General features: G+C 52.2%; 3 protein-coding genes across 3 annotated transcripts; 2 read left to right on the top strand and 1 right to left on the bottom strand.

The window, feature by feature from the left end:
- Positions 1 to 9,501: 9,501 nt before the first annotated feature.
- Positions 9,502 to 9,792, top strand: IUM83_02900 (uncharacterized protein; the record flags this gene model as incomplete). The annotated part of the gene is made up of 1 exon (XM_067926859.1): positions 9,502 to 9,792. The coding sequence occupies one exon, from the start codon at positions 9,502 to 9,504 to the stop codon at positions 9,790 to 9,792; it is 291 nt and encodes a 96-aa protein (XP_067784134.1).
- Positions 9,793 to 10,598: 806 nt separating this feature from the next.
- Positions 10,599 to 11,300, bottom strand: IUM83_02899 (Protease inhibitor EpiC4; the record flags this gene model as incomplete). The annotated part of the gene is made up of 3 exons (XM_067926858.1): positions 10,599 to 10,857; positions 11,014 to 11,165; positions 11,220 to 11,300. The coding sequence occupies 3 exons, from the start codon at positions 11,298 to 11,300 to the stop codon at positions 10,599 to 10,601; spliced, it is 492 nt and encodes a 163-aa protein (XP_067784407.1).
- Positions 11,301 to 16,207: 4,907 nt separating this feature from the next.
- Positions 16,208 to 16,987, top strand: IUM83_02898 (necrosis inducing-like protein NPP1 type; the record flags this gene model as incomplete). The annotated part of the gene is made up of 1 exon (XM_067926857.1): positions 16,208 to 16,987. The coding sequence occupies one exon, from the start codon at positions 16,208 to 16,210 to the stop codon at positions 16,985 to 16,987; it is 780 nt and encodes a 259-aa protein (XP_067784408.1).
- Between the last annotated feature and the right edge of the window lie 579 nt (positions 16,988 to 17,566).

The raw sequence follows: 17,566 nt of genomic DNA, 5'->3' as shown, positions 1-17,566 counted from the left end.
CTCAGGCCTCCGAAAATACCGTAGTCAATATACGCAGGCAACGCACCCACCAGTAATACATAGTGCAATATCAAGACGATCAATAATCCGCAATACCGCAATTTTCAATGTATTGTTGCGGCCAGCCTTAACTCTAAGATCACGGCACGAGCGTTGGCGTGTTCCATAGATCCCGGTTAGCCTTTAGAAACATCAGTCTCTCGAAGGTTGCTGAGCGCATGGAAGCACGGTGCGACTCAAGCACGTACTTACACTCCGAGAATAACCGCTGGCATCGGTTACTGGTTGGGGGAATTGCACCAAGTAGTGGGACATAGTCAACAGCGCGCATCTGCGAGGTGCGGGGCTTCTTAGCACGGCGAAAAATCTGGCTAGCAACGTCAGCAGCCGGTTCTTCATTGTAACGGGGTTACACACACAAGTAGCAACAGTCACTTGTGCATGACATTTGTCACTTATGGTTTAACAGATAAATATCTGTTAAAGGTTTTAGATACTTCCTCACCTTGGTGTAAGGCACACCAATGGATACATTGAAGTGGACCACCACACATGAGTGGTCCACACCTACCCAAAGATCCTATTGGTAGAAAGTAGCATATTTCTACCAATTAGAGACGTGCATATTAGCGGGGCTCTGACAGCCAGCCGCTGTCAACCCCTTTCATAGATGATAAACAGTTTTAGCAGATTTTAGAGGAAGATCAATTTACAAACACTACAGTTCTCATTTTACCTAATCTAAGTCACTTGGAATCCTTTCTTACTTAACTTATATTTGTGTATTCAAATATAATTAACCTAAGTAATTACTAAGTACTTACGCTTCCTCATACACGTAGCGCGACGTGTAAGCTAAAGTAGTGAGCCAAAGTAGGCCCACTACACCTGGTAGCACTTAGTAGTCCGTCCAACCACCGACTACGTGACGTTCGTACAGGGTGTACGAACGCGGAGCCGAGAACCACATGAGCACGGAGGTGCCCATGGAGAGCTCCAACACGCCTGCAACGCATGTTGCACGCGCTGACTGCCCCCACCTGTCTGACCCAGAGTGGGAGGCCCTCCAACGACTGTCAACAGTCATTGGGGAGGCGGCGATAGCTACGATGCTGCGTACGCTATCGCCGACAGAGCAACATGATGTTGCTCTGGGGTTCATCATGAAGGAGCAGCGTGATGCGGCTTCCTCAGTTACGGCGTCGTCGGGGACGACACCGCGTGCTCAATCATTAAAATTGAGCGTGAGCAATTATGTAGGAAGAGAGGGAGAGCCTCTCCTCCGATGGCTTGTCGAACTCGACACAGCCATAGCGGCTCGACGTATCGTCGACCCGTTGTCAAAGGTTGCGTTCGCCATGTCATGACTTGGCGGACGAGCGAGGAGTTGGGCGTGCGGACGCCGACTCTCAGATCCTACGTGCTTTAGCACGTACGAGATATTCAAAGAGGAACTCAGACAAGCGTTTGAGCCCCCGCAAAACGAGTTCCGGTCGAGGACGTCCATGCTTACGCGCAGCGTGCACGGTACTTGGTCTCGAACATCGTGACCAACCCGATAGACGAGGCGACTAAAGTCGTCACGTTCATGAAGGAACTGAGAGATGGGCCTGTGAAGACCTATCTCTTCCGAGAGTACACGAGTACTCTCGAAGTTGCGATTACTCTCGCAATGCAAGAAGGGTTTAGCCTGCGGCAGGCTAAACTACATGCGAATGTGCCGAGGTCGCAACCGCGCCCGATAGTGAGCACGGGAGGTCCGGAACCAATGGACCTCTCGAATGCAACGGCTGCTGGTCACCAGCAGCACGGAAGTAATGTGCGATGCTTCCGTTGCGGAAGGATCGGTCACTTTGCCAGAGAGTGCACGGCTCCCGTGCACTACAATGGTGGCCGTCGTGGCGATGCCGGGCATCGCCGCAAACAAACAAAAAACGTGAACATCCAGTAGGCGCGGGGCGCCCTACTGGTAATGCAGTCACGCGTGCCGACATCTGGCACGCGACACCGAGGACTGCAGTCCCCAGTGAGACCAGATCTCGCTGCAAGAAGCAAGATGACAGGCCGAACCTGGTCATCTTGAAGGTAATGTCGACGAGAGCGAGCGACTCTCTTCGCGCTCTGATAGATTCGGGTGCGTCGAACAACTTTGTTCGACTGCGGAGTTTACCTAGTCTTGACTTCGAGGAGGTAAAGGTACCTCGAAGTCTTCCGGAAGTTCGATTGGCAACAGGTGCCATCGTGAAGACCGAGAAGCGCGTCGAGAACGTGCGCTTCTCGTACAAACAACGGGTATTTGTCGAACACTTTATCGTCCTGGACCTGGACGATAAGTTCGACGTTGTTATGGGCATGCCGTGGCTTGCACGGCATGATCCGGTGATAGACTGGAAGAAACGTACGCTCGTGCGCTTCGGCCGCGACAGCGGAACAGAGAGCGATGGCCCTGTTACCGCAACGCACGCTCCAGCAGGTGCGCGCGACTCGCCAGTCGACGGTTAATGCCGCTGTCCCGGGGTGCCCAAGGGGTGCGCGAGGATGCGCACAAGAGGAATCCATGTCGGCGGTGCTGCCGACGTCGGACGATGAGGATGTGTCGGTTCCGGGAACCAGCACTCGCGTTCAAGTACGCATGGGACAGTCCCTGACCCGAAGAGGTCAGCTCAACAACGACGCGTCGGCTCCGGGAGCCGACGCACCCTCGGTCATGAGGGGCTCCACCAATGAATGGCGTCGAGGTGACGAAGGCGTGTCAACTCCGGGGGTTGACGCTGCAAACAGTGCGGACGGTTGCAAACGTACTGCACTGACGCAATCTGCATGCGATCAAGCCGGGCTTGATATCGCGCGCCCGCAGACAGAGTCTGCCGGCAAAAGGGCACATTACCGTACAGCCGGGCTGCACGAAGGAAAATGCGGTCAAGCCGGACTTGATACCGCGCGCCCGCGGACAGGGTCCGCCGGCGAACAACTGTCCACGTCCGGGCCTGGACCAGAAGAACAACTGTGCGGATCCGGGCTCCGCACAACAAGAAGACAGCGCAAGCGGAAAACGCTGCGCAAGTCTCGGTCCGGGACCGAGACGCAACAAGAGCAATCTGCTGGGCAGACTGCGGCGGTGACGCCGAATGTCAAGACGCTAAGCGTCTTGACGCGCACCGATACTGGATTCCAGTATCGTGAGATGGAACTCGCTAGTCCTCCGACGACGGCGTCGGAGTTGATTTCGCTTCCAGCCATGAGCTGGAATCGCTTCACGCGCGACTTGCACGATGGACGCATCGAGCAGGTCTGCGTTCTTTCGAACAGCGAAAGAACGGAGAGCGAGAGCGAAGAGCTGAGGCAGCTCTTCATGGGAAATACCACTGAGAGTGAAGATACTCTCAGTGCGAAGACGAAGCGGGAGCGCTTCGAGGAACAAGGTTGGGACTCGTTACGGTCGAGTCCCTATTACGAATTGTTGAGGGAGTACAAAGACGTACTCCCGGAAGAGATTCCTGCGGAGCTTCCGCGGGATATAAGCATTCAGCACGAGATCGATCTCGTGCCGGGCACGAAGTACTGTGTCACGCGGCAGTGGCCACTGCCGCGAGAGCAAGTAAAAGCAATCGACGACTTCTTTGAAAGTCGTCGTAAAGCAGGACAAGTGCGGGAATCAAAGTCCCCGCACAGTGCTCCGACGTTCTGTGTCAAGAAGCCACAGGGCGGATGGCGCATCGTTCATGCCTACAACAAGCTGAACGATGCGACGGTACCGGCGCAGACGCCGATACCGCGAAAATATGTTATCATCGATTCGATGGCCGGGAGCACCGTTTACAGTGCTCTCGACTTGCGAGATGGATTCTACCAAATCCTAATGCGTGAGAGCGATATCCCTCTCACGGCAGTGAGCACGCCAAGCGGCATGCTCTGGGAATGGCTAGTAATGCCACAGGGGCTTAAGAATGCCCTGCGACCTTCAACAGGTGCGTGACGCACTTGTTGCGCTCGGTGCGCGACTTCGCACCGAGCTACTTCGATGATGTATTCATCCACAGCCGGGATGTGGACGGGAAGACCGACGTAGAGATGCACAGGGTGCATCTCCGGAAGCTACTTGAGCTTATGCGAAAGCATAAGCTCTACGCGAACCTGAAGAAGTGTATCTTCGGGGCGAGCGAGATACCCGTCCTCGGGTGTCTCGTAGGGAAAAATGGTGTTCGCCCTGACCCGGAAAAGGTCAGAGTGATAAATGAATGGCCAACGCCTTCAAGTGTCAAGGAACTGCGGCAGTTCCTTGGCTTGGCCACGTACTTGTGCAAGTACGTGGAGGATTACGCGGGCAAGATCCGCCCGCTGTCACAGCTTCTCAAGAAAGAAGCTGTGTGGAATTGGACACCCGATTGCCAGACGGCATTCGATGCAGTCAAGCGGGGCTTGACTGAGGCGCCGATCTTGGCAGTGGCTGACCAAGACCGCCCATTTCACGTCGTATGTGACGCATCCGACTTCGCGATCGGATGTGCGTTGATGCAGCACGATCACGAGGGCCGTGATCATGTCGTCTACTACCAATCGCGTCAGCTGAAGCCAGCTGAGCGTAATTATCCGGTACACGACAAGGAATTCCTTGCCATGAAGTACGCACTCGCAAAGTTCCGAGTGTATTTGCTTGGAAGTAGACCATTTGTGGTCTACACCGACCATGCTTCACTGCGCACTGCAGTGATGTCGCCACACATATCACAAAGAATGGGGAGATGGCTCTCATTCTTTGCAGAATATAACTTCCGGGTCGAATACAAACCCGGAAGATTGAATGTGGTGGCCGACGCATTATCACGTCGGCCGGACTACGCAGAAGCTGCTGACGTCAATGCCATTGACGCCATGCGAACGAGCACACCCACGTCGTCTCTGTTGGACGACGTGAAGGCCGCGGACGCGCACGACGCGGACGCGAAACTCTTGCTGGCCTATGGCACAACACCTTCTGACAAGGCTCGTCAGAAGTTGCCCAAGCACCTTCGTGCGCGTGCACACCGATATCGGGTGCACGACGGACTGCTTCTTTATAATGCAGTCGACGACAACGCGGTCCGCGTTGTCGTGCCAAATGACCATGACCTGCGCCTCAGGATCATGTATGAATCTCGTGATGCCCCGTCTGCGGGACATCTCGGACGTGAGAAGACATACGTCCTTCTCACGCGTGACTTCTACTGGCACCATCAGTACAAGTGGGTGCGCAAGTACATCCGTGCTTGCGAGGTGTGCCAACGCGTAAAGCCTGTGCTATTCACGCAGGCTCCTTTGCAGTCACTACCGACTCCGTCGGAGTGTTGGAAGTCCATGTCTTTGGACTTCATCTTTGGTCTTCCCCCGGACAGCGGAGGGAATACCGGTGTCGTGGTCTTCGTCGACCGCTTCAGCAAGATGACACATCTTGCTGCAGTGCCGGCAGAAGTGGCTGCGAAGCAGACGGCCCGTCTGTTCGTTGACATGGTGTTCAAACACCATGGCATGCCGACCGACATTGTGTCGGACCGAGACTCACGCTTAACAGCGAATCTGTGGCAAGAAGTGTTTACACTTCTTGGGAGCCAGCTTTCAATGTCGACTGCGGATCATCCGCAGACGGACGGCCAAACCGAGCGCGTGAACCTCGTGCTCGTCGACATTCTGAAGAGCTACGCTCACTCGTTCCAATACTGGAGCGAGTGTTTGTCGATGGCGGAATTCGCCATCAACAACTCGGTGTATGCCTCGACCGGGCATACACCGTTTTATGTAAATGCCATGCGGCATCCCCGTCTGCCGAGTTTACTCGGAGTGGTGGCTCCCACTTTAAGTGGGGGAGGATGTACGACTGCAATACAGCAGCCGCAGAAAACCGCTGACACTTGCACAGTGTCAGCTGCAACAACAAGGAACAAGACAACCAGGTCTGCACGGGGCGCAGACCTTGGCAGGAAGAACCAAGGGTCAGCGCAGTGCGCTGACCCCCAGAACAAGGAAAACGAGTCTGTGCAGAACACAGACTCCACAAGGAACAAGGACCACGGGTCTGCGCAGGGCGCAGACACCGCGAAGAACCACGCAGAGGCCGGGCCTCTTGCGGAGAGCGAGCTGAACGAGTTCAGCTCGGATGCGATTGACTTTATCAATAAAAGACAAGCCGTAATTCGGTTTGTCCAGCACACGATTGCAGCTTCTGTGGATAAACAGAAGCTGAACGCCTATAATATTGGCAGGGGCAACACAAATGAATTCAACGTGGATTCATTGGTTTTGTTATCACTCAAAACCTGCCTAAACATGCAGTTTCGGATTTCGGAGCAAGTAAGCTTGCTCCGCGCTTCATCGGGCCATTCACGGTGATGGCACGCCACGGTAACACATACACGCTAGACGTACCGTCTAGCATGCGGCTCCACCCGACATTTTATGTCGGGCGGTTAAAACCGTACCTCCAGCACGAGCCAAGTGGCTCGTCTGACCCGAAGAGACAGACTCGGCAGGGGAAACCCTCCTCTCCAGCGCGTAGTCGCGCTGGAGCAGTTAATATAGTCGGGCCTACAGCCCGACCGGCACGTTCAAGGCGGTCTGGGAGACCGCCAGAGCCGGGACACGAAGGGACAGAGCGGCAACCGCCGCGCTCTGAAGGTACTCCACGACCGTCACTTGGTCGTGGAGCAACACGAGATGAAGGTCAACATGGCGTTGACCATCGGGACGTGTTTCCACCACCTCCGCCACCGCTGCGAGACGCACGCGGAGAAATTCGCTGGATCGTCCAGCGAATTGTTGATCATAGGAAAACAATCCGAGGTCCGGATTGTTTTCGCATTCGCTGGAGAGAGGTTTCCCTCCCCAACACGACACGTGGGAACCACGGAACGTCCTGATGGAAGACGTTCTGGACATGGTGAAGGAGTACGAAACCCAACACGCACTACCAGCAAGGAGGTAGTGCGAGCGCTGTAGTAATCTACAACGCCTGACGGCTCGCGTGCTAGATAATTAGCACGGAGATAATTGAAGCTTTCAGATATACATATAGTCTACCTGTTGTGGTCGCGGTTGCTAATACGCACCGCCACCTGGACGAACGGTGCGCACGACGCACGGACACCAGCCTCCACCGCAACAGCGTGGAGTTGCTAATACTTGCCTCACTTCGAGAAGGACTCGAAGTGTTTTGGCGCTTGCTTACCCGGTCACGGTAAGTAACATAAATTCGCTTAGAGATGTCGATGCACAGACGCGGTCGACATCGAAGAATCGTACACAGACACTGCGTTGTCTGTTCCCGTGGTAGCGGCGCACCTTGCCCTGCCGCGCATGGTACTCAGCAACAGAGAGCTTACCTTCTGTTGCAATGGCAGTCTTCAGCTTGGTCGTGCTCATTGCGGATGAGCACGGAAATCCCCAGCACAAACAATTGACAAGCAGTCAATATTAATTGACGTGTCGAGACCGACACGTCTAAGCTTAACGGGGGGATGGTGTAACGGGGTTACACACACAAGTGGCAACAGTCACTTGTGCACGACAACGGTCACAAGTGACAACTGTCACTTGTGCATGACATTTGTCACTTATGGTTTAACAGATAAATATCTGTTAAAGGTTTTAGATACTTCCTCACCTTGGTGTAAGGCACACCAATGGATACATTGAAGTGGACCACCACAATGAGTGGTCCACACCTACCCAAAGATCCTATTGGTAGAAAGTAGCATCTTTCTACCAATTAGAGACGTGCATATTAGCGGGGCTCTGACAGCCAGCCGCTGTCAACCCCTTTCATAGATGATAAACAGTTTTAGCAGATTTAGAAGGAAGATCAATTCACAAAATAATACAGTTCTCATTTTACCTTAAACTAGCTACTTGGTGTTTTATTTGATTTATATTATACTTGTGGACTCAAGTATAATTAATTCAAGTTATTAATAAACTCCTACGCTTCCTCATACACGTAGCGCGACGTGTAAGCTAAAGTAGTGAGCCAAAGTAGGCCCACTACATTCATCAATCTGTTCGGAGCCTTCTGGAGTTCGAAACGGCTCGAGCGTCTTGGACTCGGCACTGGAAACAGGACGAGAGCTCATGACCTTGATGACAGCAGATTCAAAGGTCGGCGAGTGAACAATCTGGGCAGTACGCTTGAGATACTCTTCCATGATAGGGTGTTTCGCCATACAAGCGTCAAAGAGAGCACGTAGTTCACGGAGCGTTTGCTTGTGCTTGCAGCCAGTCGTACATGTGGGTCGTCACCTCGTCCACGAAGCCGAACACCTCAAGGGAGGTCAGGTTTCGGCGCTGGAACTCAGCGTACTCGTCACCGTGAGTGGGATGCTTGGAGTTCAGGTGCGACATCAGGTTTGTGTAGCCTGTACGCTGAGAGTGCTTGCGTGGCTGCTCGCAGATGTTGCATCTATAGAGCCCAGGCTCCACGACAGTGTAGACGAAAGCGGCGAGTTGCTGGGACGACATGGAGGATTGAAAAATGAGCTTTTCTTGCTTGGGTGCGGAGCTACTCGTGCTCCGAGTGAATGGATGGCAGCGGGGAACGACTGGCTGGCAACATCTGTGGGATTTATTTGTATTATTCCGTCAGTATCACACTATATTATTTCACGAAAAAAACAATAATCCGCAGTATAATATAAAATAGGTAGTAATTACGACAGTGATATTATTTTCTCGGAGGCCTGCCCAATCTTATTATCGACAACGCACATACGCACCATCAAAGGAGGATCTCCCGCAGCCGAAGGCGCTTATCGATAGCAACTTCCCTGGAATCGCTGTGGAGGTGTTCGATCATGAAAATGAAAACTTGCAGTGGAAATCCTGGATTCGTGGGCGTAAGAAGCGGCGCATTCGGAGGAATCATTATTGCCACCCAAAGCCTGCGTTTGTTGTCGGCTTATTATACAAGACCATGGAATGGATGAATGAAAGTAGCCTTACATGTAGGATACAGCTCTGAAGCCTGGGCGAGATCAGAGTGAGCGAATACCTTTGATAAGCACAGTTGTCTTACATGATAGCGATTTTACCAGCTCAAACACGGACCTACATTTACATATCAAAGTCTTCCTACAAATTGAATCCACTAGCCGGGCGCCACCGCTACGCGAAGATACAAATGATTTCTTCGAAAATAATCCCATTCTTTAGCGGATTTCCCCCGACCAGTAAATCTCGGTTCATATTCCTACATATACCTTCGAAGTAAATGAATTGCTCGATTGCAGCCTACGGTTGCGTCACTGACCGAAGGCTGCATCAAGCAGCTTCTCCTTTTCGTTGATGAATGATCGTTCCGGCTTAGCGCGCAAACCCGCCAGAACCAACTCAACGAGGCTTACTTCGATGTCATCACGTGGCATCTCGAAGTTTACTTGTTTGTACAGCACGCTAGCATGTCGTAATCGTGATAAAATAAAACACCGTGGTGTAATGGGGCACCGGTAGAGCGTGGGCACGACACGGTGGTCGGCGGAGATGAACGGCGGCGACATGCCGTACAAGTTGGGCGACGAGCCTAGCATGGTCTACGAGAACGGCTGGCACGAGTTAGTGACGGAGGGTCGCTGGACGGCGGAGACAAACAGCGGCGACATGACGAACGAGTTAGGCGACGAGCCCAGCGTGGTCAACGAGAATGGTTGTCGTGGGTTCGCGACAGAGAGTCGCTGGATCCAGACGGTGGCGAGCACGGAGGACCGCACGAACGCGATCTTGGCAGCGAGCGGTCGCGCCGAGACGACGGCGGCCGGAATAGACGGCTGGTAGTGGCTGGCGGCGAAGATCTCGGAGCTGAAGGGTCGGCAGCACGGGCTGGTCCAAAAGCTGCGGTGAACGATGGCCACCCAGTTGAGAATTGGCAGGCGCGGAGGCAAGCGGACTCACTTGAGAATTAGCGGGCTCGAAGGCAAGCGGGCTCACTTGAGAATCTGCTCGCACGGAGACAAGCGGACGCAGTTGAGAGCTTGTTCGCACGGAAACGAGTGGCACGTACGACATTGGCAGCTTGGTGACGAGCTGCTAGACGACGAACGAGGGCGACAGCTCTCATTGAACGAGAACGAGGGACGGTAGAGTGCCGTCGGGTGCTCTGCGGTTCATTTGGCGAACGAGGGACGGTAGAGTGCCGACGGGTGCTCTGCAGTCCGTGACTGCAGCTGGACGAGCAGTTGGGTGGTTAACTGGGTTTCAGGCGGCGTGAGGTGCCAGCGGGTGGTGGACACAAAGTCCGTCATCAGCCGTGTACGTACTTGACGTGGGATCTGGGGACGGTGAAGCTGCGTGATTGCCGTGTGGCTGGGTTGAACGAACGAACGAACGAACGAGTGTGGAGGTAGTAGCTCACGTGAGGTGGGTGAACTCTCTTTGTATTGATTGAGGTCGGTTCTGGTTGTTAGCCGTGGGCTAGTGACTACGAACTACCTGAGGACTATTGAGTAATCTAGCCTCTTTAACCTTTACTACCCAGCTTGAAAGCCCACGCGTGGGATCGGCAAATATCCCACGGGTGGGCTTTTGCGGATTAGTTAAATGCAACAGAAAATGTATTAGAGAGAGTGTTTAGAGGCTACTAGTTAGCCCAATGTAGTGTTTAAATGGAGCGAGTGGCAGTCCCGACCTGTCTTCAGGCCACAAACACCAAAGAAATTGTTCTGCAGTGGGTCTGAGCACCCAGAGCAGTAAAACGAGGCCTTCCGCCCGCAAATACTGCATTTGCGCTGAGCACGCAAGATTGTTCCACTAAGACGCTTGTACTGGGGGAGCGTGCTGAATGCATAGAGTGTGTGAGGTGGTGGCGCTACGTCGTCACGGAAATCAGCAGCAGTAGTGACCCTCGTCGAGCGGTGCATCACAAAGTCATTGAAGACCAGTTGATTGGCCAATTGAGAGATGAAGGCGTTGAAGTCGACAATAGCCGATTCTAAGAACCCAGATTCGACTGCTTCATACTGATAGGCACGGAAAGCATCCACTACCACCATGCCAAACACAGTAGCGAGCAAACGGTGCTGCCACTGCATTGTGTGCCAAGTTCGTTCCATCTCGAGGCTACCCTGTCGAAGATGATCGTGAACATCAATCACGGAGAACTTCGAGAAAAAGAGCTCCACCATTTGCGAGCGCTGGATACGTCGATCGTACTGTACAGTTTTCAGCTGGTCATTGTCTAAGATGAGCTTGTGTCGACGGCGAACGCTGTCATTGCCAAGAAGTGACGTTCCGCGGTTTGAGATGAGGCACTTTGCTTTGCGGTCAGCCCAGCAGAGAGCATACATCGTGGTGCCTTTAGGAGTTTTGCTCTGTAGCATCTTAAATGACCCGCGAGCGGGCTCAGTGCCAAACCACTCCGTCATATATTTTTTCGGATGCTCCCGAGATGCTGTTTTTACCACTCCCATGAAGTAAAGGCCGCAAAGATTTTCAAGTTGCACAAGGGTTTTAACCGAAGCAAACGCACTGTCTGCAACAACGGTACGCCCGCTACCTTTGTAAACTTCAGAAAGCCGAGGTACAATCGCTGTGCACTCGCCAAACAACGCGTGGTATGGCTTCTGATGTTGGCGCTCAGCTCCCTCCATCAAATCTAGTCCCAATAGCACGCCCGAATCACCATCAGCTATAGCTTTGAGCTCAGCACCCACGCCTTCTGGCTTTCTTGGGATTTTGGTTTTGTGAGGTATGCCATCGTGGCAGTATTTACCCTCTTTTCCCTGCCAGGCGCTCATGCACTCGTCCACGCAAATAATCTCCCCGGGTGATACTACATCGCGACGGCGTGAATTAAATCCATCTATCAGCGGCCTAATAGATTTCCATGGGTCATCTGACGGTACATCATCGGAAAAAGAGAGCGCGGCCGAAATATTTTCAAAGGCATGTCGGGTAATGCAGTAGCGCTCGCCAAAGTTAGCGGCTGTGCCAACCATGCCCTCAGGGACTGCTTTTTCCCAGTAGGTCCGCAAGGGACCGCGTCGAGGCTCGACTGTCATCGCGAGACGAACTCCTAGAAAGCGAAGCAAGTCGCCGTCAGCAATTGGGCGCTGCTTACGCTCCACCAACCTGGTATTCGTGTGCTGTAGAGTTGTTTGTATAGTTGACCACGGGTACATCAAGTAGAAATATTTGGCGAAGGTTTTTTCTCCTAATGCTAGCGTCGATGGCCAACGAAAAAACGTTTTGCGCTTGCGTTGCAGCGTTGCAGGGTCGACAAGAAGGTCGGAGCAAAATTCCCAGATGCGGTTGTGGGCAAGTACTTTTCCGTCGTTAGAAATACCAGAGACCATCGTAGACGTAACATCTACGCTATCTTCTTCATCTTCCTCCTCCTCTGAAGACGATTCCGACTCAGAAGATGACCAGTCACCCGAGCCAAGCCCCGAATCAGCACCAGCTAACAGTAAAGCGATCATCGACTCTAGAGACGCCGTAGGCTGGTTCCGCGTGGCTGCATCGCTATTGAGGGGCTGTAGTAGCTGTATTGCACGCGCCGACACTGCCTGTACTGATCCATCGCCCCACTGAACGCTGTACCATGGCTGGCGTTTGCTGTTGTCGATCGACAGAACGACACCCTCCTTGCCCAGTGTCCCTTTAGACTTTCCTTGAACACGATTTCCCACGGCGAGTTTTACCATGAAGACAGCTTCGTTTGTGACCGAAAAAAAAGCGCTGGATAGCTCAGACCTTCCTCTCTATTTTTAAACGAACTACGTACACTAGGTATTTGCAGTAGCTTCTAAACTAATATTTATAGGTGGGCCCACGCGTGGGCTGTGGAGCCCACGCGTGGGCTCTGTGGGGAGTAAAGGTTAATAAATAGGATCCGTTCGTGTATACGAGCGATCCGGCGCAGTAGCTCGGTTAGCTGCTGTCGGCCAGTGCGGAATTGACTTCCAGTCCTGCGGTCGAACGGACGCAGCGGAGCAGTACGATCTGCCCAACTAGCCGGGCAAGATACAAGGCTTGTTACAATGGATTGGCCATCACAACCCTAAGGGCATCTATGTACACCTGGTGTGCATAAAACTAAACGTAAAATATTATACCATATTACTCGTATGGTAGATCTACTCAAAATGAATGCTGGCAATGCTGCGAACGTGTAAAAACTGGGGTAGCTTTGCAGTGCAGAGTCTGCACCGGTTGTCGGACAGGCAAGTGAGTAAAACTGAAAGCTCCCTCTGCTCGCTACAGATTACAAGGGTCTGCTGCAGCGTCAGCGTCGGGCCTAGATGCAGACAGGTTGGGGCAGAAGCAGAGGTTGATGGAGCAGGTGAAGCTGCGAATGCAAATTGCGAAGAGATGTAGCTTGAGTGAGTGAGGTGAGAATCCAATATGTACTCGCTGAACGTCGTCCAACGATTTACTCCAAGCAGCAAACTTGCTCAAATCCGTTGCCACTAATTTTCTGAGCCACATGGTACATGCATAATTGTAGTAGGATTGGAATACATGTACATGACACACTCTATCGGCACCGTTGGAAAAATTATGTTGCAGCAACTTGACAACCGGTACCATCATGGTAATAGCCGTATCTTCGTAGACCTAGGGGACGTTTATTTCTTAAGGCCCTGGTTTCTCCGTCTGTGTCTGGGTCTCGGAATAAATTCAACGATTCTGATTGGCTGGCTGTGTATCCCCAGACAAGCCATTAATTCCCACCCCCAAGGGGGTGGGAATTGTTTGAGGATTTTATTCCGAGATAGGCATCAATTCGGAGAGACAGACTATCTCGTGGTTGCCATGGAAGACAAAGGCAACGACGCTGCAGCGCTTGTGGCGCGTACTCGGGGCCCCGGGGGGAGCGCGCTTCGTCTCAGCCAGAGCTACTTCGCGGGCGGGATCTTCTCCGCCGCCAGCAGCACTCACGGTGGCGGGTTGCGTAGGGGGTGGGGAAGTCATCAGGCGGAGCGTCGCATCCGGGGCGGGCGACAACAGCATCTCCATGACGCTTGTTTGCGTGCCGGCGCGACGCAAATTTCCAACTCTCCAACTGCGAGGAGGCATCCTCCCTGGGGTTGTGTATGAGATCTGAATGGTGCGAGGAGACTCAAGCTAGAAAAACGATTTTGACAGGGTATTTGTAGCAGCAACATAATCCCCAGCACCAGCAATCTGGGGACAGAGTCTGGGACTTGCATCTTCATTTATCCCCAGACCCAGACCCAGACGGAGAAACCAGGGCCTAAGGTCTATCCAACAACAATGCTGGATTTGTACCATATGGCATCGTCTATTTTTGCGTTTCGGTGCTGGTAATTTGACGTTTATGCCGCATTCCGATGTAGCGCCATGGGTCGCCCATTCACCACAGGGTGTGTTGATAAAAAAAAAGTCGCCGGGCTCCGTGAGTAAAACGACGAAAAGTCCTTGAAGGTGGCGGGTCCTTCTCGAACCGATGTGACAGAGTGGATCACATCAAGTTTGTTTGCACTGTCAACTTCAACCACACTGAACGGATTTGCAAGGGCGGGATTGCTAATGGACGATCGCGTTGTGGCTGCTGACGAAGCCGTTGAACCGGATACGGAGGATCTAATCCAGTTGCTGAAGAGCTACAAACTGGCTGAAAAGGAAGACGACTCTGACGACAACATCGGAAGTGAATGCAGCTGCAGCGATAGCGAAGACTAATATAATTAAGCAGGTTACTGTAATTCCTAGCTTTTGTTAACCATATGAGGGCAATTCTTGTCGGTGTGTTGTCGTCTAGGACTACGGAAATACGGTATGTTATCGGCCATTGTTTGGACTGGCGCATGTTCGCCAATCCACGATGTTTTATTTTATCACGATTACTGCACACCTAGAGTACTCTACGAAACAGTAAACAACTGGGATGGGACAAGATTTTCAACCATGCTGCCAGCGATGTCGGACACTGGCTGAAACACAACGATCAAGAGAACCCTTCGGGGCTCGCGGCCTCGACACTTTAACATCTAGGGGCAGCTCTGGTTAATAAACGCCAGAGCACAAGGTCGGATGGTCAGAGACGTCTGTCGTCAAGGTCATCACCAGTCGTTAGCTCAAAGTAGTATAAGTGACACTAATGTACCTCAGTTCAAAACGAAACAAGTAGACTTCGAGATGCGATGCAAAAAATATGTTGCAGCAACTACACTACTATACAAATGTGACCACCGATACCATCATGATAATCAGTGATTATTACCGAATAACCTGTGCTATCACATTCTACTATATATGTTCTGGTATACACTAATGATACAGCCAATCAGAGTCTGCGCGGGAAGGACCTCTGTGCACCACATACAGGCCTCGAACTGTATGTTTCCGAGTTCATTTTGTCATCCGATGGCCGCAACCAGCCCCGACGTTCACAAGACGACCTCGTCTGCCAGGCGGCGAAGGTCGTAAGGCGTAGACGCACACTGTTTCATCCTTCCCCGCGTCACACTAGATAAAGCTCTTAGACCATTTGGTTGCCTACAAGGAGATTGAGAAGAATAGCAACTACTTCTATCCTGAGCAGCCAGCGGCTAAATTGGACGAAGTCCTCAGTGCAGGACGTCTAGATAAGACTGTACGTGCTTTCAGCCTAGGCGATGATTTTGACCTTATGTTCCGAGATGTAACAGAGCTTAACATTCAATAGATCCATTTGATTCCTCCCTGCATTCAATCGTACGGTTCCGATAGACAGGATATCAAATATCTGGTCTATGTTGGTACACTAAAGTGTATGTGATAACACAGGTTCTTCGGTATTCTCCTAGGGCATCTCCACCGATATCGTCGTCATTTGATTTGTCCCTTGGTCACAGGCTCACCTGGGCTTATAAAAGCTTCATGTTGTTGTTTGTGCCTCGTTGTGTTGGCACGCGTAGTCGTTACTACAGTACAACATTACTACAACTCGACGAAATACAGGCGCGTAAACATTAAAATAGTTAGGGGCATCGGATACCGCGCTTGAGCAAGAATCTTGCTCAAAGCGAAGTCAGTCGTGCTGCAAGACTGACTTCGCTATGGAGTTTGGCAGAAATAGAACTTATCAAGGTCCCATCCTAAGGATGATCCTTCCCGTACCTTTCCAACTGGCAAAGTGTCGCGGGTGTACAGTACATGTACAGTACTACGGATTCTCTTCTGGTACAGCCATCAGATCCCGATTCGGAGACCATTTCAGTTTCAATCCTCCTGTGAACTGCACACCATGAACCTGCATTCGCTGCTTTTCATCACCATTACTGCCGCTACGCTCAGCGTTGTCGCAGCCGACTCAATCGGCCACGATAAAGTGCAGCCATTTGCACAGCCTGAACCCACCACCATATCCGAGAAGGCCGCCGTCAAGTTCAAACCGAGTCTCCAAATCGTCGGCGGGTGCCATCCATATCCTGCTGTCAATGCCGCGGGGGAGACGAGTGGGGGTCTGAAGAAAACCGGAGAACGCGACGGAGACTGCAAGGGGTCACCTCTAGGCTCGCAAGTGTACGGTCGAGCTGTTTGGTTCAAGGATCTCTGGGCCATCATGTATGCCTGGTACTTCCCCAAGGACGTCTACTACGGGGTCTGGTCCAAGAACGGTCACCGACACAAGTGGGCAAGCGCCGTTGTGTGGCTTGACAACCCTGCTGCCGAGACGCCGAAGATTCTCGCCGTGTCGACTTCAAAGCCGAATGGGGGGTATCGTTTTTTGAAGAACGCCCCACCAGCGTGCGGTCGCTGGTCGTGCAACCCACCCTTCACTGACTACATCAACGGCAGCAGTGTCATGCTCGAATACGGATTGGACTACGACGACTATGGTAGCTCGGTAACTCTGAGTACAGACAGGAGGAAACGCGGGTTTCAGGATCTCATTATGTGGGAACAAATGACTGACGAGGCACGCAACGCTTTGAGCCAAACAAATTTCGGGGAAAAGGCCAAGGTCCCTTTCATCGACGTGAACTTCAACGCAAGCCTCGAGGCGGCTCGTCTGTTCCGTTAACTTTGACCGCAACAACAGGAAAAATAGCTACAAGCGTTTCTACGTAGCTAGGCCAACATCGAACGACGCCAAAAGTAATCGCAAGTGCGAAACATCAGACAAACCGTTAGAGTATCGCGCCAATACATGTAGCCTCGTCACCTTCCAGAATACTTCACTGTAACGCGATACAAGTCAATGATTGAGTACTGTAGAAAGCTTCTGCGATCAAACCAGCTCCTTGGACCCTGCAATCATTTCTTTGATTTTGCTTTGGTGAGTGTTCGTGCTTTAATTTGGGAGACTTTCAAAGAGGCTGGATAAATAGCTTCATACCTGAAGATATCGCTTAACCTGACACGTCCAGGCCGCATTAAACATGCTGTCACGAGATTCTCGTAAAATCTCGCGAGATGAATGAAATTGTGTATTTGCGGCTAGCTACGGTGAATATTGCAGTAGCGCCAAGGTGATGGTAAGTTCGTTTAGAGCAACATTAGCAGCAGTCCTGTGAAGGGGCGGGGCTCTTGACGAGCAACCTCAAGGTGAACCAGCCACTGGAGTGAACCCATCGATATCTAGGGATGCATGTAAAGGCAG

This window comes from Phytophthora cinnamomi, assembly GCF_018691715.1.
Source record: "Phytophthora cinnamomi strain GKB4 chromosome Unknown Contig92, whole genome shotgun sequence".
NCBI lineage: Eukaryota > Oomycota > Peronosporomycetes > Peronosporales > Peronosporaceae > Phytophthora > Phytophthora cinnamomi.
This window is presented reverse-complemented; position numbering and strand designations above follow the sequence as displayed.